The 20,819-nt window shown below is 46.4% G+C and overlaps 1 protein-coding gene across 5 annotated transcripts in view; it reads left to right on the top strand.

The window, feature by feature from the left end:
- The window catches only part of LOC101470116 (zinc fingers and homeoboxes protein 2), a 131,145-nt gene that overhangs the window by 99,965 nt on the left and 10,361 nt on the right, over positions 1-20,819 (top strand). For all 5 annotated transcript variants that reach the window (XM_004574931.5, XM_024798486.2, XM_076879700.1 and 2 more), the window contains 2 exons: positions 8,069-11,348; positions 14,609-14,786. In XM_004574931.5, coding sequence (XP_004574988.3) covers positions 8,407-11,348; positions 14,609-14,783 — 3,117 coding nt within the window. In that variant the 5' untranslated portion in view covers positions 8,069-8,406 and the 3' untranslated portion in view covers positions 14,784-14,786. The remainder of the gene's footprint in view (positions 1-8,068; positions 11,349-14,608; positions 14,787-20,819) is intronic.

Raw genomic sequence — 20,819 nt, 5'->3', positions numbered from 1 at the left:
TTGATCAATCATTTAGCGTCCACACACTGATGTTAAAACACACACACAGAGCTGGCGGTTTTTGTGCTGCATGATGACTGTGTGCCTGAGGGAGGAGGGTCACGGGGACTCTGAAACCAGGACGCTTTTAGTTTCTGAGCGCCGCCGCCGCCTTTAAAGCTCCAAACTTTCAGTCCCCGGTGGTTCTTTCAGCCGCCTCATTTGCATGTTCCTCGCCTGCCTGTTAGTCACCGTACCTGGGAACACAGCGAGCGCGCCGGCAGCAGCGTCTTCCCAAAGGGACCATTAGCATGTCAGGTGTTTCAGATCTGTTAGGCATGTCCTGATCAGTCGGCATCAGTGCTAATAGTGGCCTAATTAAGCTGATTGCTCTGACCACTGTGCAACCAGCTCTTACATTACCCATGTGCTGTAGTCATTCTTATTGGTAGCTTTTATCTATGAACATAACTCGTTATTTTTATTTATCCGTTATCAATGTTTGAACCTTTTATTGTTTTATGTAAAGCACTTTGGTATGCCCAAGGCTTTTAAATGTGCTCTATAAATAAAGATTGTTGTTGTTGTTGTTACATTACACATCAGAGCTGTCCTTTTCCTCATTCTAACAATCGCACTTAACCAACAACTGGAAGTGTTGTGCTTGTCCTACCGCCGTCCCGCTGACCTGCACATGGTCGCATTAATCAACAATCAGAGGGAGAAACCTACGCGCAGGATCAAACGTAGAAACCGGTATCAGACAACTTCAGGCCTGCAGTCACAGCAGGACATGAGGTGTTTCCTCTGATTCGTTTCCACCTCCTGATGATGGTTTTATCCCATCAACAGCTTTCCAAACAAAATAAAACCAGTAAAGAGAATCTAACAGTAACTTTACAGCATAAAACCCTGAAAACTCTCAAAGGGTCCAAAAGAAAATGACTCATAGATTCTTATTGCAAATAAAACAGAAGCATCGTGACCTGATTCGGCCTGTAACCGTTCATGTTAGTGTGAGGGTCACATCTGTGAGGGCCTCAGTAATGCTGAACGATAGACGCAGTTTGCAGGAAACATGAACGTTGTGCTTTTCTGCACGTGCTCCAGCTGTGGGAGCTGTGGAACAGGAAGTATGACCGCACAGACTGTACTCTGTGTTATTTACATTTCCCACTTTGCTTCGTTTTGAAGCACACGAGTCACACTTTGATGTTTTGGAGACCATCCATCCACCCCGGCCTCCTCGTTCATCAATCACACTGCATCATGATTACTGTAGCAGATTATAGTTTTTAATGTACTGCAGCAGGTTGCACCTCCTGAACTTTTGGGTGTTTTTATGCTGTCATCTCATTAGAAATGAGCCTTTTTGTTTCTGGAGGTCGTTTTGAAAAGTTTTATATATTTTTGTCTAAAAACTCAGAGATTTTATCAACTAAACTGAAAATATTAGAGGTTGATCTTTGGTTTGTGAAGTGGAGCTGTACTTGGAGACGTCTCTGTGCCTCATCCTCATGTCGGCTCACGTGTTAAAAACGGCTTCAGAGCTGCTTTGGGGGAAGAAAAAGTCATCTGAGCGAGTCCCCGAAGTCTGTTTTGGTCTCATTATGAATTACAAGCTGCCAGGCCAGCCCTACAGTAGTTTAGATCCCCGCTGATGACAAGACGCCTGCCGGTTCAGTTTGTTTGCAGCTGAGCTTCCTCTGTGCCAAAATGTACATCGCCTCCCTCCCCACGAGCCCTCGCCCCCTCCAGTTTGCCCTTGTTCCAGTAAAACGTCTTTAACCCCTCCTATTAGCACACTGGGCTCCTTCCAATCTGCCTTTCGTCCTCCTAATTTGTCATTTCATTTCCCAAGATATCTCCTCATTATCTTCTCTTTCCTCGCCGACTTGTTTTATGGCTTCCTCGACACCCTTTTCTCTCCAGCACGCCCTTCGCCGCCTCGACGTGCGAGCTGCGATGCAGTCAGTTAGATGGATGGATACAGTTTGCAGTTAGACTGACGGTTTGCCCTTGGCGGAGGTGAAAATCAGATCTTTTTTCCCCCGAACCCTGCTTCACCCCACCGATCGAGTTACTTGGTGTCACTTTCAGAGGAGAGTTCTGTGTCGTGGTGTTTAAACGCAGGGAATCCTGGGAGACTTTGTTGCCTCCGTCTAAAATTGATACTCTAATGTGCACCAATTAAAGGAGGGAACAAAGGTTTGCTTGTTTTTGATTGAGGAAAAACTCACCTGCCTCTCAAAAGGACAATTTGCCGCTTCCTGCAATTTGCAAATCACTGTTGTCACTGCTGCAGTTTTATTATTTCCTCAATAATTACGAAGCACTGCCGTGCTCCAAACAATCCCCTGCACACAAATACTGTACGAGTAATTACAAGCATGCACGGAGGCGAGCTCAGCCCAATAAAATGGGACGCAGCCAAGCGGCATATGACTCCCCTCGTCAGAAGTTGGCCCGGAGTCCTCGAGGCCGACCCAGTGATGCAGCAAAACATGACACTGCTGAGCTCTGTTTTTTTTACTTTTCTTTTTTCTTTTTTGCGAGCTGGCAGCCGCAGCGCTCTTCCTCGTCGACGGGAAGCGAGGCTGCCATCGCTGCTCGGATGAAAAGCTCGGGCCTGCAGCTCCGTCTGCCTCTACGCTTCTTACTTTCCCTCGTCCAATCTGTTTTCTCCAGCTCTGTTTTCCCTCTCTGTCGCCCCTTTTCTCTCCTTCCATCCGTCTCATTTCTCTCTCCTCCCACACTCTCGTGTCCTTTCTCTCAACCTCTTTACTGCTAAGCACTCGCGCTTTCTTCCCTTCTTTTGTTTTTTTGGCTCCTACACACTCGTCTTCCTATACATGCACTCCCTGCTCTGTTCTCTCCAACTCCTCCCACACTCTTCTTTTTGTTTTATCTCCTTTACCGTCTCCCTCCCTCTTTTCCCACTTCACCTCTGGCAGCAGCTGGGTCTCTGGCCAAGTATTTTAAGCAAACGCACAAGGAGAGAGGATCTGAAAGGAGATTGAAGTATTTGCTAGAATTTGGCCCGTATTAGGGCTGCGTATTGATTGCTTTATTGGGTTATTAGTGCACCGTTTCCTGGAGTGCCTTTTAAGAGCAGCTTAACTCCCATTTTAGCGTAAACGCGCACCTGGGCATCTCTAAAAGCTGTGATCAGCTGCTTGCTCTCACAGGTTAGGGCGGACCGATGCTGCAGCGGGTTATCCTCCGTGTCTGGAAATGTGGGTGTGGCTCAGATTGGAGCGTTGCAGTTTGTGTGGGTGTAAAGAGCAACAGAGCGTTTCTGCAGCCTCTCTTTGAAGGTTACTGGATGTATTTCTGCGTTAAACTATAAAATCCTAATTTAATGGACACAAAGTGTTTAATCAAGCCTCATTAAATAACATGTAAGTGCAACTCGCCTTTAAAGCAGGGGTGAGCTGGCTGGGTCAGTAAAACGATGCACGATGCAAATATTCCAAATTTTTTCCCGTTGAGCGTAAATAAATGTGTCTCCTGAAGCGGAGCCAAGATTTTATAAAAGCTGGAAGCAGGTGAAAAACAACCGCTGCCACGCTCGGTTTAAAATTAGCCAGACGACAGGTTGTTGGATTATTTTTCTCATTTAATGAGCATTTCATTAGCAAACAGATGACGAACGGCACGAGATGTCTGTAGAAAAACGTTTCTCCAGCCTCATTAAACTCACGTTACAGTTTGGGATCCTGTGAAACGCTCAGATACGTCCGCGAGGCCTGAACCGGACACTTCAGCGTGTTCGACCCCCTGTTTTAGAGTCTCTCCCGTGCCCCACGCCAGACTTTTGTATGGTTATGTTTTTACATCCTTCACTGCATCTTCCCTTCAGATGCAGGGTCGGTGGTTCAGTCATCATTGGTGCCGCACGGCGTGAAGGTCCTGGGTTTGAGTCCCGGCTGAGGCTCTCTCCTCGTGCCTGTGTGGGTTTCTTTTCACAGAGGAAACACTGTGGATGTGTGGGCGGAGATGGCTGGTAGAGAAGCGTCGCGGCGAAGCAGGAAGTAAACGGTGATGTGGCGTTCGGCTCGTTTCCAGCTCCGTGTTTTCAGTCTCAGACTGAGCCACGTCTCTTACGCTGGGACCTGGTACAGCGCTTTGGTCCATTAAGCTAATATTCTTCTGATTGGTCGCCCCTCTTAAACGGTGGGTGGGGCTTCTGTGGCTGAGATGACCATAGTAGAAGTCCTCACACAGACTTCACTGATAATTGAGCACCAACACAGATTTAAATCGGGAGAAGCAGAACGGGCCTGCCCTTTACTCCTATCAGTCATTTTTAAATCATTTCCAAGTGAAACTTTTTAAACTCGTGAACTCTGCGGTACTCGGGCGCTACAGGCTACAGGTCCTCACAGGCCCCTCTGGTTACCCAGTAACCGAGACCTGACCCAGGGACTTGAGTTGGGCTGGGTCCAAAACCATATTCAGTCTAATCAGGTTGCGCGGGGTCGGGTCATGCTGTGCTGCAGCAGCAGGTTTTAGAGGCAGACGGAGGGAGGAGGTGGACTCTGGATTGCATCTATTCGCCCCGCGGTGCGTTCGGTTCTTTCCAACGAGGTTTGGGACTGAAATTTTGAACTCCTCGAGGCGAGCGCGTCGGACATGTTTGGGTTCGAGTCGTTTTTTTATGAATTGATTGTCGGTGTTTTTATGCTCGTTGTTTGAGGAAACGCCATTAGCCGAAGCGTGCAATAAGCAGCAATGTAAATGCATGAGATTTATAATAACATAGGATTAGTTCAGTCTCATTGCACAGTGCAACAATTCAGACGGGCTCTGGATACTCTGCAGCTATAAAATGTGTCTCCCGTGCAGGCGATGAGAAGCTGATCAAGGCTGCGAGAGCATGAAATATGTCCAGCATTAAGTGACACATGGGACAAATAACAGCTTGCCCAATACTAATTAAGTGTTGAAGTACCCATTTTTTTCCCTGGCAAATGTGTTTTTCCCCCAACTGATTGGGGCACCTTTTCAAAGCTTCAACTTTCCTGATAGAAAGTGCACCAAAACCTCATTTTATTATCCGTTAAAATTTTACTGTCAAATGGAAATGTTTTCGTCGTCCTCTCATCTCTCTCGTTCTCTTCATCTGCTTTCGATTGTGCCTCTTACTCTCTGTTCCTCTGCTCTCTGCTTATCTTTCCCCGTCTCCCTTTTTCTTCCTCCTGAAACACTCTGTTGTCCCTTTCCTCTCCTCCTCCTCCTCCTCCTTTATGTTTATCTGCCTTCTTTTCTCGCTCTTCTTCTCCTCCATTCTTTCGCCGTCGTCTCTCTCTTTCTGTCTGCCAGGCCATGGCCTAGTTAAAACGTCTTCTGCTTTGTGCCTGTTCTCTTTCATTAGTTTGGAAGTTTTCAGACTCTCCCTTCTTTCTTTTTCCCCTTATCTCTGCGCGCCTTCGCCACTCTCTCTCCTCTCTCTCCTCCCATTTACCTGCTTTTTTCCTTTTGTCCTCCTTTTATTATTGCACTCTTCTGTATTTATTCACACCTATCTTCCTCTCTTTCCCCGTCTGTTTTTACCTCACTTTCTCCGTTCCATTGTGTGGATGATAGCTGTCAGGAGATCTCATCACTGAGTCTCTCTTATTACATGATTACAGGGTAATTATCCTGTGAAGTTGTCTTTGCCCGAATCTATGAAAGGCGCTTAATGTCTTTTTAATGGGGTTTGGAGTTTGGAGACTTTTTTTGTCTTTTGTAGTTGCCGTGGACGTCTTCAATTTATCGCATTTACATGTGATTGGCCTGGAACGGCGTGTCCTGATTAAGTGGCACTCTGATTCATCATAATTTTCGAGCGTGGCGTCTCGAGTTGTCAGCCGGACTTCCTTTGTTTTTAACTTCTGGCCTTCTGGTGTTGTCAGCAAACGCTGTCGCCTGCCAGGGCCTGATTAGACCGGACCCGACGGAGCCAGTGCGATGCTAAGATGAGCGCCAACAGGCCTGACAGACCTGGCTCGGACATTACAGGAAAGGAGACGCAAAATATCACGTCGCTAATTAAGCTTGGAACCTCCCATCTTTGGATGGGGAGTTACAAAATGATCAGATCTGCTCCAGAGGGTTTCGCCATGACTTGTGGGCAGTAAAAATGGCTGACTTTGTTTCCCTAACATGGTTATAGGTACTCTTCATACGGGAATGCTTGAAATTATTAGCCTTGCAGAGCCTGCGAGAAGCATCTAGAGGTCAGTAGAGTAGTAATTACGCTCTCTAGTAACCATAGGAGCAAGTAATAAGTCCCTGTTTGAATTACAGATGTATGGGAAAAATCAACATCTAGGCCTGATAGTGCCATAAACCTGCGTTCTTTCTTTTGGCCCGCAGGGGGCGACTCCTCTAGCCTGTGGCCCTCGGCTCACTTGATCTGCGGCCTCAGTAACACTTTCCTGATGAGTTTGTGGTCTCCGGCGCTAGTTTCACGTCTCGCTGAACAAACATTAACCTCGTAAAGTTTTTGTCCCATTCCAGTAAAAACTTAACGGGCCTACCGTCTGACTGTCAGGTGTGTGGCCACGGCAAACATTAAGACCGGACTTTAATAACCGATAGGTGACTACATCCATGCATGTTAGAGAAAACACTAGCATGGACCGTTCCAAGTTCTCCATGTGCAAAAAAGCAAAATAAAAGTTTTCCCGTCCTTCCCATGGCTGGACTTAATTTTCTTTGTGTAAGCTTTCATCAGTCTGCATGCTTTGGGACTTTGTGGTGGTAGTTTTTAAGTTTAGCCCTGGCAGATTCACAGTGACAGCTTTCCCAGCTCTCCGGATAACTATTGATGAAAACTTGACTTTAGAAAAGGGTCAGGCCTTTAGTGTCCAGTCTATGGACTACACAGTTCTAGATAGAGTCTGTTTACGGTCGACAAATCCAGAAACCTGTTGTGTGTTTAAACCACCCGTCATCAGCATAAACAGCTGTTTGACGCTGGTAGGCAGCGTCTCTGGTTTGCAGTGCTGACTTTGTGGGTTTAGCTCGGTCTGGCTGCAACAATTATATAGTTAATATAAGATGATTCAACCAACGAGCAAGTGTGTCCTACAACTCGTTTTTTTTCCTCATGCAATCATAAAACTTTGGTTCAGAGGACATTTTTCACTGTGCACTCAGTCAGTTTCAAACTTTAGTCGAGGTGTCCGTATTTTAGCCACTGGGGATCTGGACAGCAGGCGGTAACGCTGATGTTTGAGCCGTTTCCAGTTCATGGCAGGTCTGTTCGGACCAACCAGAGCAGCTTTCACCCTCTCAGCTCAGGGTGAAAGTTTGGATAGTTTTTCAGACCTTGGCACAGTAGCTGCACTTCCTGAGAAGAAACAGTGGATTGAACGGATGATCTTGGAACATGCAGTCCTTTAGAAACGACTCCAAGATATCCCTGACTTATCTAAGCTCCCCAGATTTTCACATGTCGCCGTGCATCAGTCAGTCGAACGATTTCCCTTTATGTGTTGGCACAGAGACTCGACCGTGGCTGGTTAGGACATCTAAGTGGGTGTATAAATGTTCTTGACCTCGTATATATTATTTTCACCCTGTGTTTATTTCAGGAAATCTAAAATAAATTAAAACTTGTTCACTAAATTATTGAGTTTGTTTCTTTTTCTCATAATCTTAGAGGTTGTGAAATAATTCAGCTCCAGAAAAAGTTCTCAGAAATTGTGAAATATGAAAGCATTACTAAAACATTCATGTCCAAGATGATAAACTTTTGATTAAAACTGTATCCCTATAAGTGATTCTCTCCACTCTTTTTTCCTGTTCCTGTGCTGATTTCACCTCAAACAAAGGATGTTTCATCAAAAAGGCTTGTTTACCAAAGTGCAGATTATCTAGTTTTCCCCTCTTTCTTTCATTGCCCATCATGCACTTTCCCTGTTGTTTATCCTGTTTGGAGTGAACATCAGACACAAACATTATTATAGTGACGTCTTTCTCTCTCCGACATGTTTTTCTCAGATTTTTAGCCCTTTCTAAGTGGCTTCCTCACAGCTCACTGAACACAAACAGTATTAATGTGTCGTTTTCTCTCTTTGTCTTCGTCCCCGTGCAGCTTGAACGCCGCTGCTGTCTGTGATGCCCTCCCATGACGCCGAGGTCGGTAGCTGACACTGCCAGTGAGCGGGAGACGCCACTGCACAACCGGTCCTGGGCCAGCGCCGTCAGCCGGTTCTCGCCCTCCCTCTCACACACTGGAGACTCCACATCCAACCGCCTACCACTTTCCACAACCACCTGCTCCGTTCCGCCCCAGTAAAGACCCCCCAACGCAGACACGCTGACGTCCTCGACCAGCACCAGCAGCAGCAGCAGCAGCCAAAAACAATATCGTCAACACAATCAGCAACACCAGCACCACCATCATCACCAGCAGCAGCAGCAGCCGCAATCATGTCCAGTCGTAGAAAGTCCTCCACCCCCTGCATGGTCCGGGTCATCAGCGACCTGCCTGATGAACAAGATGACCCGGAGGAGGTGATGGACATGGAAATATTGGCAAGCAAAGATGTGAGAGAAAATGAACCACCTGAATCTGCGAAAAAGAGTCAAAACCTCATGAAGGATAATGGAGATAATCCAGACCGGAAGGCATTTCCAAAACACTTAGACAAAGAGCAGCAGTCTGGATGTGAAGATCACCCCCCTGTCATCGAAGATGTAGAAGCCAGAGGGGGGAAGGACAAAGAAGCGCCAGAATCAGACCCGGTGTCCCAGAAGAAGCAGGGAAGAGGTTACGAGTGCAAATACTGCCCGTTTTCGACGCAGAACCTGAATGACTTCAAAGAACACGTGGACTCGAGCCATCCTAACGTCATTCTAAATCCACTGTACCTCTGTGCTGTCTGCAACTTCAACACCAAGAAGTTTGACTCGCTCACAGAGCACAACGAGAGCCGGCACCCAGGTGAGACGAACTTCAAGTTCAAGAGGATAAAAATGAACAATCAGACTATCTTAGAGCAGACAATCGAAGGCAAGGACAATTCAGCTGAATGCGACGTGACAAATGAAAAAGGTGAAAGCCACAGTAGCTCTGTGTTTTCACCTTGCATATCTACCACAGTGAAATCTCCGGGTAGTGTGCACACGCTCTTTGGAGGGAGCGAACTGAAAAGCCAGCTGGACGGTTTGATCCAGAAGGACCAAATCACAGCAGTGAACATCAACGGAACAGTCATCATCCCTGAACCCACCATCGTCCAAGGGCTCTCCCATGTCACCCCAATGCTCCAGCGTCCACCCAACTTTAACTCTGTACCAAAAATAGCCGTTCCCTTGAACACCACCAAATATAACCCTTCTTTAGACAACAACCTGACGCTGATCGCCTCCTTTAATAAATTCCCATACCCAACGCATGCTGAGCTGTCATGGCTTACAGCTGCCTCCAAGCACCCGGAGGAACAGATCAAAGTCTGGTTCACTACCCAGCGGCTGAAGCAAGGTATCACTTGGTCCCCAGAAGAGGTGGAGGAAGCCAGGAAGAAAATGTTTAATGGCTCCATCCCTCCTGCTCATCACACGTTCACCGTCTTGCCTACAAGCCCCATCTCTCAGCCGTCTGCCAAAGCCTCACAGCAGCCCATCGTCCACACGACAGTCGAGCATCTCGGTCACGTCCGGACGACTGCGCCCAATGGGCTAACTGTAGTCACCACAAACTCCCCGGCAGGCTCTAGCCACTCCCTTAAGCGACCCCTGCCGACACAGCTGTCAACAGTGTTTGAGTCCAAGCGACCCATCATGGCAGTGGCGCCCCACTCTGGTGACCCTAAAGACAAGGTCCTAATGGCTCCTCCCCCACCACCTCCTCCCCCAAAAGGCCGCCTCCCAATGGCTCCACCTCTTGTTCCCGTGGAGATGAAAAGACCTGTAGCAGTTCCTCTGGTTACCACAGAGATGAAGAGGTCATCCGCTGCTGTGCCTTTAATGCCACCGCCTCCATCGTTGTCATCATCATCTTTGTCTTCCAAAGGGAAGATTCTCTCGGCGTCAGGAAATCCCAAAACAAAGCCGGTGGTGTCTCTGCCCTCCATAGTCTTTCCAGAGTCGTTAACAAGGCCAATGATTGCCCCCCCACCGATCTCTGTCTCTCCGTTCAGAAACAGTTTACTTATTCCCCGTACCGTGCCCGTCCCTTCCAAAGAAAAACACCCCAGTTCTCACAATTTGCCAGCTTCTGATTTAAATTTGCCGAACTCCCCTCCGCTCATTACTTCACAGGTAAGGAGGCCGACAATTATCCAGTCCATCCGTGCTCCGGCTAAAGCTCCATCCCAGATTTCAGCGTTCTCCTTGGATGGCAAGAAATTAAAAGAGCAGCAAGGAGTGGAGCTGAAAGCCAGCTACCCCAGAGGAGACAAGGTAGTCAGTCCTCTGCCAGAGGCCAATGGAACGTCTCGAATGGACGGGAAATGGCCCTTTGATCAGACCTCTCCTGGTCACAATAATGGAATCTTACATTTGGACGGTGGGGACATCCCAGCAGTACCAAAACCAGATTTTCAACATAAGTCCTCGGTGCTGACCCAGTTCCCCTTGCTGGAGAGGATGAAAGGAAAAACGGCAAAACAACTGAAGATCTTGGAGGAGAACTTCTTGCGGAACAGCTTTCCTACACACAGCGACGTGGATAATCTGTCGGCCATAACCCGCCTGTCTCATCAGGAAATCGACAGCTGGTTTGCAGAGCGCCGCGCGCTTCGTGACAACCTGGAGCAAGCCCTTCTGAACTCCATGGGCACTAAAAGGATGGGCGGCAATGGCATTGGTGCCATCACTGAGAAACAGCTACATCAGCACCAAGCACTGCAACTGAATGGGATTCACAAACCAAGCACCGGTGTAGGCCTCCTTAAAAGCCCTCCACCAACTTCACACCCCCTGTCCATGATTGCTCCTGGCACCATTGCACCTTCCGTCCCCAATCTGAATTCCTGCTCAGTGCCTCCAGACGGCCGATCCCTGGCGCTCCTCAAGGACGATTTTGCTCAAACGCGGTGGCCTTCCCCTGAGGAGTTCAGCCAGCTGGAGGGTCGGACAGGACTGGCTCGCGGAGAACTGGCCCGCTGGTTCACCGATAGTCGGCTGCAGAGCGGCAGCATGGACTTGGCAGAACTTTTTCACAACAATGGCGTGAATGGAGGACAGGGGCTGCCTATGTGTTCCCCTGAAAACATTCCACCCAGCATCATCCAGCGCTGTCAGGAAGGAGCCGTAACAAACAACAACAGTAAGGTGCTGGAGGTTGAGATGGGCTGGCTGATGGACCAGCGCACCAACAGCCTCAACAATCAACAGCACGATGAGCTCCAAGACCAGTTTGCTGGCAGGTACTTAATTCACAGTTCTTTACTTTGACATGTTTTCTGTTTAGAAGAAATACACAGAATATAAAGTGGTTTTCCTCATACAGTCCAAGAGATGGCCTTATGGGTAGGGTTAACTAGGTTTTAGCCACATGCTAAACAATCATAGATTCAGAAATGAGAAGATGTTTGCTTTTAAAAGTTATTTTAAATTATATTTTAAGAGTTCCATTTGGGTTTGCCAAATAGGTCAAATAAATAATTGAAAGGCAATCTGTTGTTAGCGGTTAGCCTCTTAGTCACCTCCAGACCTGGACCACTACAGACAATGGATTAATAATAATGGAGTGGATTTCTATAGCGCTTTTCAAGGCACCCAAAGCGCTTTACAATGCCACTATTCATTCACTCTCACATTCACACACTGGTGGAGGCAGCTACAGGTGTAGCCACAGCTGCCCTGGGGCAGACTGACAGAAGCCAGGCTGCCATATCGCGCCATCGGCCCCTCTGGCCATCACCAGTAGGCAAGTAGGGTAAACAGGGACACAACGACCAGGACAGAGAGCCCAGGGATCGAACCGGCGACCTTCCGGTTACAGATGCGATTCCCAACCCCCTGAACCACCGTCACCCTTTCATTCAGACCCATCCATGGTTAGGGTAGGGTTTTATTTTAACCTCATGCTGAATAGGCAAATTTTCAGAAACCTAAGTTAAAAATTTTGGAAGGATTTTTTTATGAAAAGCATTTTCATTTGCTGTGGATGTCAACCTTATGAGGTATCGTCTAAGTACCACTAATTTTGAAAGTTGAAACTTTACCAGCTAAGAGTCCATGGTTTATTTCCCCTTGACGACTTTCGGTTCACGTTTTGCCGGATAGTACGTTTCAATCCACTGGTAGCCACTGGTCGTAAGTGGAAAGGTGTGTATTTTGCAAGCATTCGCGAGGCTTTGATGGAATATGCTAGCATCAAATTGGTCACAAAGAGGTCCACAGTGCTGCACTGAAAACCTCCTTAGAATTGTTTTGGTCTCTAACAGGTTGCTGCAGTTGTCTGTAATTTGCATGGAAGCCACAGACTTGTCTGTAAACATTTACCAGTTGGTGGCTTCCCTACAGACCGGCCTGCAGGCCTGTGTAATGAATGTTGAAACCCTTTGTTTAACCAGTCATGCAGGCAGATAAAATTACTGTGAAATGTTTACGATTACATTTTTACATAAAGCAAACAATCAGAATAAAGAAAACTAAACTGTTAATGGAATTTAAGCTGCATGTCGTTCTCCATTTATCTGCCCTCGTTTGATCTACAAGAAGGTTTTAAACGTTTTAAAGCGGAGTGATGGCTATCATGATTCAGCATCAACAAGTTAATCAAGACATCAATACGAGTCTGTGAAAACACAAAGAAGGAGACGCTCAGTCTCAGCCCGGTGTGTCGATCAGAGATGTGATTTAAGGTTTCAGTCTTACATTTGAGAAGTGCTTTGATTCGGTGAGAACAGGATGAAGATATAATGTGGAAGTTTTTCTGCTTTTGCTTTTTTACTGAAATGTTTTTAAAAGCAGGTCGTGTAGTGAAGGACTCTTACAATGCTGCGTAAGTATATGTAAAGTGACTGAATAATTTGCCACAATTGGCAGAGAAACAGCAAATTAAGCCCTGAAATCACGGATACGTAGTCCTACACTGACAGCTGCTGACAGCCCTCTATAATTCCCCCGTTTCTCGGTGTGACCACCTCCTTTATTATGTAGATGAAATGATGGAAATGAAAATAATTTTTCATAAAGAGTCGAGTCAATCTTATTCCTATATCCCAGTCACCAAATTCCACCTCGCTCCTTCGCTTCTCCTCGATAATTCGTGCAGTCAGTGTTTACCGAACTGCACCCCTGGTACTTTCAGCACCGTTTTCTACCCACTGGCACCTTTTGTGGTGACCTGTGCAGCCAAAGTAAATTTGCGCTTCCCCTCGGCGGGCTTGTGCTGCTGTTTTCTAGTTGCCACATTAACATTGTTTTCAGGACATTAACCTACAAATCTACATGACTCTATTTAGTCTGCCTCTCCTTCAAGGAGCTTGGGACATGTTTGGCCAAATAACACAGCCATTACGTTGGAAACCAATATCTCCACTATAATTTGGGCAAGCCTTTTATTCTTCCCGTGAGCCTGCTCCGGGTTTCTGGCTCAGCCTTTGAAAACACCACGGCGTGAACCTGCACTGACAGCACACTCGAATCCTTCTGGCTGCTGTTTATTTCATAAACTCTGCAACAAAGCGCGCCGCGTGACGTGCGACGTACAGCCGAACAATGCAGAGCGATAAAGGAAACTGTCAGCGGCGCTCAGATGGGAGTTCGGGGTTAATCGCGTCCTTTTATTTGCCGATGTAAAGCCTGATTTAAAGCACAAACGCGCAGCTCGTCTCAGTGTTTCCGTGGCTGTGACAGAGGCTCGTCATGTGTGGGTTCGCTCTGTTTCCACAGAATTTCCTCCTTCAGTTTTAAATTATTGCGGTGATTAGTTTCTCCTCATTATAATTAAAAACGCTCCACTTATGACCCACTCGCGTTAAATACGATTGTGCACAATCACCTCAGTGGCATCTCAAAAAACCTGATTGACAGTTCTTGTTGGTGCTGAAGGACAAACGACTGATTTTTAGTCCAGTTTCTTTGTGTGGGCTGCTCGCACTTTCACCTTTCTTTCATGTTTGCTTCACGTGTGGCTGCTCGTCACTGAGACACTGGAACTAAAACACTTAGTTTCCTTTAACAGCTTCAGGCTGTTTTTAATGACGAGAAAATCTAAACCTTCAACAATCTTAGGCCCAGGACGGCATTTATGCTTCCCCTCCCATTAATTTCACATTTTTACCTCACCGTTAATTATTTTTTAATCTTTTTTTATTGTTTTATTTATCTTGAACAGACAGCATCATTATAGGACTGGTCGTCACTACGTGACTCTAACGAGACGGGTGAAAACAGCGACAGGAGCCCTGTCTTCAGGGCTACAGAGAAAATTATTCTGAAAAATGTCTGCGTTGGTTTTTCTCAGATGTGAAGTGCAGATGATAACTAAGAGTAACACTGAACACAGGTTTTAACTGCTGGCTGCACCAAAGCGTCCCCAGCAGAGCTCTGTGGGCACTCGTTAAACTCCTAAAGCGTCCGTGATCCCACATCAGTCGACTCTCTCGCTGTTTAAAATGTTAAAATGTATTTCCTGCTATGTGTTCCATCTAACGTGACGCTCTCGGTCCGACAGACTGAGGCAGCAGAGCGTGGCGGAGCTGAAGAACGGGGGACAGAACGGGGGCGTCCTCGGAGGAGTGCGGGAGGTGTTCGGGACCTGGCTGGAGGACTCGAGGCGAGGGCGGGAGCTGCTCGTGGACAGAGAGAAGAAGATGGCGGAGGACGCGTCTGGGAGGCTGACCGGATAAACGGTGAGTTTGAGTTTCGGCGTGTTTCGGTGTCAGCAGCTGTCCTTGGATCCGCGGGCCTCGCTGAGCCTGTGAGGTTCGTTTCATCGATGCTTCGTGTTTTATTTGTGCTCCTGCTCGCCGATCAGAGGATGCTGCTGAAATGCTCCCGAGTCATTTCTGAAATGTTTGAGTTCAGCGACAGCAGACGGCCGCTGAACGGTGCATTCACGGCAGAAAGTATTTAACGCGTGTTATAAGGGCAGCGTTTTTTAATTAAACCTGTAACTGAATTGCATTCACTGGCAATAAAAGTGCTATTTCTTAGTTAAATGATTAATCACTTATTTTAGAAAATGCCAGAAATGACAAATGACCTCCTTTCAAGCAATTAAATGAAGCATGAATCACATCTTTCAGTGGTGCATCTCTGATTTTGGCCATTCTTCTATAGTGAGAGAAGCACAAATTACCTCCTGTGTGAGTGTAAAAGGTGGAATTTCTCCAGAAACCAAACTTTCGTTGACAAACGTGGAATGTTTTTCCACTTCTGCAATGTTTGCGTCTTTGCTCTCCGGCAGTTTTCTTCTTCATGTTTTTCCCTGTACGTCGCTGCTGCCTCGAGGTCAGTGCAGTCCAGCGGCAGGATCTCCACCACAACAAACAAACCCGCACGGACACGAACATCCCTCGCAAATAGCTACAAAACATGTGCTTTTTTTGTGTCTTGTGTGTTTCTGTTGTTTGTGCTCGCTGAAGCCTTCCTGCGGCTGTCTTTAAAACACACTTCAGGTCTCACGTTCAGCTTTTTGGCCGAGGCTGTCTGCTGCTTCACTCTAATCTACAGAGTCGACCTCATTACATGAAACTCGACGGAGACCTTAAATTCATCTGGATCAAAGTTTTACAATCAGAGGCCAGATTTGCTTTAGTCTTAGCACAGTCATTCTGGGTCTCTGTTTAGTCACTTCCTGTTTTATTTTGAAACACTATTGAGCTTTATTCCCTCACCTGCATCTACTCGCTTCCTGTTTTATTTTGAAACACTATTGAGCTTTATCCCCTCACCTGCATCTACTCACTTCCTGTTTTATTTTGAAACACTATTGAGCTTTATTCCTTCACCTGCATCTACTCACTTCCTGTTTTATTTTGAAACACTATTGAGCTTTATTCCCTCACCTGCATCTACTCACTTCCTGTTTTATTTTGAAACACTATTGAGCTTTATTCCCTCACCTGCATCTACTCACTTCCTGTTTTATTTTGAAACATCATTGAGTCTTATCTGTTCCACCTCTCACTCTTACATCTCAGTCTTTGTTCCTGTTAAGGGGAGTTCTTCCTCCCCACCATCACCAAATGCTACTCAAAGGGCACCATCACATTTTTTTCACATTGGAAAAATAAATAAATAAATATTATAACGCCTTTATTTTACCATTTAAATCCCCTTGAGGTGTTTATTGTTGTGAACTGGCACATTTGAATAAACTGTCCTCGCCTCTCGGTGTCCTGCTGGGATTGGCTCCAGCCTCGCGGTGACCGGAGCTGGCCGCGCGGCGAGGAAAATGGATGGATGGATTGAAGTGAATTGAATGTGTGGCTGCAGGTTTTACCACCTACAGACTGAACTGATTTAACTCAGCGAGGCCCTCATTGGTCCCCCGTGTCCCCCCTCCCCTCCTCTCCCAGCCTGTCAGTGTTGAAGCCAACACCTCGATCCCAGGCTACAAACAAACCCACTCGAGCCAATCACCGTCTGTGTGTGTAGCTGTGTGAGTTTTGGCTACAACCGCTCAGCAACAAACACCAACTTCAGGAAAATTTAGGGAAAAAAACATTATTGGAGGCCCAAAAATAGCAACAGACCCCCCGGTGCGGTAAAGTTTGATAGATAAAAGGCTCCGCCTGGGGCAAAGTGTGATGACAGAGTGAGCCGGTTGTTCCCTCCTCTGTCTGTTCTGACAGAAGATTGAAAGTCTTAATGTTTCTACACGGCTTTCTGCTTATCAAAATAGAATCGGTTCAAATGATTTCCTCAAGACAAACTGCTGTAAACGAGGCAGACACTCCACTTCTTACGGTGTCACTTTTGAAAGACTGTCGCCACTTTCGGGTGCCTTCAAAATCAGCTCCTGACAGCTGGAATCAATAATCAATATGCAGCATTTTAAAAAACCAACAATAAGTGTGGGAGTGGGAAATAAAATGCTGTCAGTGAAATTTGAAAAAGGTTTCTGCTCCTTTTACCTGCCTCGCTTCAGTCCAAAAAAAGGCGTTATTTATCCCACAGGGGAAAAAAGCTGAGGTAAAGTGACTCGTGCACATAATAATACGACATCTGAAAAAGTAGTTCCTTCCCACATAAAAATAACAGAGGAACACTGTTCACGTGAGGCGCCGGGGATAAATTACACCACAGCTTTGAAGACCAACTGCGCTACAGAAGCTACAAAGATCCAGAGCAGCGTAAAAACTTATTCTTCCTTTCAGAAACGCAGCGTACTCTCTGCTTTATGCTGTATTTGAATCAGACGCCCAGAAACTGAAACTCTGGTCTCAGATAAATGAGAAACGGGTCGCAGCGCTCTGCTCAGCACTAATAAAGACGGATTCCGGTGAAAACACAATAAAATAAACCGTGACAGAGGAAAACCTGCTGACCTCTACTGCGTCAGACAGGAAGTTCTGACAAACGCTTAAACGTCACGCTTCCTGCTCGACTTTGTGGTCGGTGCCCGACGATGTGGCGCTGAGGCACGGGCACTGCCTGGTGTTTGGGTAACAAATATGAGGCGGCGTGTTCGCTTATTAATTATTAAACATTTCTAAAGAAGATGATGCTTCACGCACCGTAGACAGTGGAGTGAGTTTGGTCTCTGGTGTTTGGCTTGGAAACAGTCACAGTTGAAGTTATAGCGCTACCATCAACCTTTAGGCTTCTGTCACTATCACTGCATCTCAAGACGAGTCAGTTTCTCTGCACATGGTTACTATAGAGTTTGCAGGCTAACGGCATGCTAACATTCTCAGAGGTTAAAATGCATGGGTTTAGCGTGCTAATTAGCACAAAACCCTGCAGCAGAGCGTGGAGTGCTTTGGGTCTTACCATCTCGATGTTCTGGAATCCACCACGACAAATGAAGGGGCCCAATGGACTTATCAATCACACACTAACACCTACCTCTCTTTAGTCTTCTTCTGACTGCAAACAGACTTGAAACTAGAAACTGAGACTGCAAACTCATCGGAAAGTGTTTGCTGAGGTCACAGATCTGAGCCGGTTAAGTCGTGCTATACAAGTAAAGCAGGTTCAAAGCCTATTGGCTTCATGATTCAGACCCAGTGACCGAAATTCAGATGGAAGAAGTTATAAGGCTTTTCACACACTTCAGCATTCTGTTAAAAGCTTCTGTTCCAAAGTATAAACTTCATAACATTCATGTTACTCAAAGTCTGGATGTAATGAAGAAGCAAAGAAGAAGAAGACCAAAAGAAGTTGATGATGAAGAGACTAAAGCAGTCAAAGAAGATGAAAAACCACATAAAAAACAAATAACTCAGAAAAACATTAACTACAGTAATATTTTCATCTTTCCACCAACATCATACGGTTGCAGCGGGTCTTCTGTACAGACATGACGTTTACATCAGCTCAGGGTTCAGACTTCGCCAGGAGTCGAGGTGCACTCTGATTGGTTACCTGAAAACTCGACACAGATTCTGCTCGCATGTGTTTGCTGGAGGTGTTTGCTGGAGATGTTTGCTCCATCAGTCTGCTGCAGCTGCTCTCTCCACTAGAGATGGACCGATCCGATATTACGTATCGGTATCGGTCTGATACTGACCTAAATTACTGGATCGGATATCGGAGAAAAATAAAAAATGTAATCCGATCCATTAAATATCACGAAAGCACCTCACAAAACTTGCAACACGCCGTAACTCACCTCAGAACGTTAGCACGTCGGAGCAGTATGCATCACGTGATAGAGCGGCTGTGGCATGCGACCTGTCGGTGGTCTGGATAGCATGTGGAGCTTAGCTACCAACCCAGCATTTCATCTCCGACAAAGTTATCCCCGAGAGAAGTAAAGCAAGTGTGTAAGTCCATCTCTGAATGTTTGTAAAGCATTCCTGCGTTAAGCTTAACAAGCGACTGCATCTTCTTGCTGCTACTTCAATCATGAAACTGCTTAATGATCAGCTGATCAGCTTTTCTGTCGCGAGTCTGTCTCTCGTTTGTTTTTGGTCCACTTTGCGCCAGAAAGAGGAAACCAGCGGCTGAACAACAGCAGCACGTTTAAGCTTGATCAGCTGTTGTTAGAATGTATTTAATATTACTTTCTACTCCAGGATCTTTTTCTACGTAGCTGACGCTGGTAACTGTGCAGGGGCGGATCTAGCAAAGTTTAGCCAGGGGGGCCGATAGGGCATGAACAGGGAAAAGGGGGCACAAAGACATACTTTTCTTTCTTATTCTCATTTAAAATGTCTAGCTTTTAATAAATAATTATCTGACACCCAAAGTTTTAATTTGATGTAAAATGAATAGAAGTCATTTACTGTATATAGTAACTATTAAGTCTAATATATACCCTAGTAAGCTATAGTACTTTTTCCTTTGGGAAGGTACCATCTGTGCAGTCTGCAATTTTGTTGAAGAAAGATGTTGAATCTATTTAATATTTCTTGAAAAATAATTGATTTCTGTGCATTTTTTTTCACACTGCATCAAATTAAGGTTGATTACGTCGATTAAGCATCATGAGGTGGAGCGTGAGGGGTGGTTCCCTATTTTTTATTTATTTATTTTTATTGTTGCTGGGAGTTGGAACCCTATTAGTTAGGTTGCTTAATATTTACGCTAAGTACTCTTTAAAATACCAGAATAGGGAGGATGGTGTAGGTTTAAGTTTATTAGATTGATCAGTATTGCTGAACTATGAAATATTTTTTTTTTGCATACAGGTATAACAGAATAGCTTTAGTGTAGTTGTTGTTTTAAACTTGAGTATGAACTTATACAAAATGCAGCAAGATATTTAAAAAAACAGTTTTGTTGATTAAAACACACTATATCGGATTCATATCGGTATCGGCAGATATCCAAATTTATGATCGGTATCGGACAAAAAAGTGGTATCGTGCCATCTCTACTCTCCACCCCTCTGCTCCAACCCTCACATCAGAACAGGTCGCCGGTTACAGAAATGAGATGTCCAACATGATAAAACCCAAATCAAACTGTCCTTTTCCCTCAGTTCATTCACCAGCAGCCGCTGCAGAACAGTGAAACAGGAAGAGTGTGGCTTCATCAGCGGCGCTGGGGGGTGGGGGTAGGGGGGTTGGTGATTTGGACCCTGCGCGGGATGATAAATTAACACGAGCAGCTATCTAAACCCTGGCACTTTGTGGCGGCGGCCGCAGACTCGCCCGCTCTGCCAGACGCTCGGCTCTGGCGCCAGTTATTGCTGGAGGCCGAGTTCTGCTCTCCAAATCAGTTTGGCGCTCCGACGAGTGAGCGTGGCAGGTGAACGCTGGAATCCACCAAACGCAGCTGATGGAAAACCTGCTCCAGATAGAAGTCACACTCGAACTCTGGGAAATATGCGGCGCCGACTAAAACATGGCAACAGGAAACTGAATTTTCTCATTAAACCTCCAACAGGAGTCGATCGGCGTGCACCGACTGTAACAGCTTCATCGCCGAGGCCACGTTAAAGAGAGGGCTGCGCAACACCCCCCCTCCCCCGTTCTCAGGGCCGTAGCTAACCATAACACTGCTCCCCTCACCCCCACCCCCATCCATCACATCCATCTGTTTTCGTACCCGCTGGTGTCTAAGCACAGACACACCTCCCTCTTCAAAGCCAGCCGCGAGATATCATCTCCCCAGCGTGTCCGGAGTCTCCTCCAGGTTGGACACGCTTGAACCTCCTCCCCTGGGAGACATCCATGAGGCATCCTCGCCTCCACTGGCTCGCCTCCACGTGGAGGAGTGGCGGCTCCGCTCTGAGCCCAGCCTCCCTTCAGGTGAAGCTCGTTTTGGCC

This window comes from Maylandia zebra, linkage group LG22, assembly GCF_041146795.1.
Source record: "Maylandia zebra isolate NMK-2024a linkage group LG22, Mzebra_GT3a, whole genome shotgun sequence".
NCBI classification, from domain to species: Eukaryota; Metazoa; Chordata; class Actinopteri; order Cichliformes; family Cichlidae; genus Maylandia; species Maylandia zebra.
This window is presented reverse-complemented; position numbering and strand designations above follow the sequence as displayed.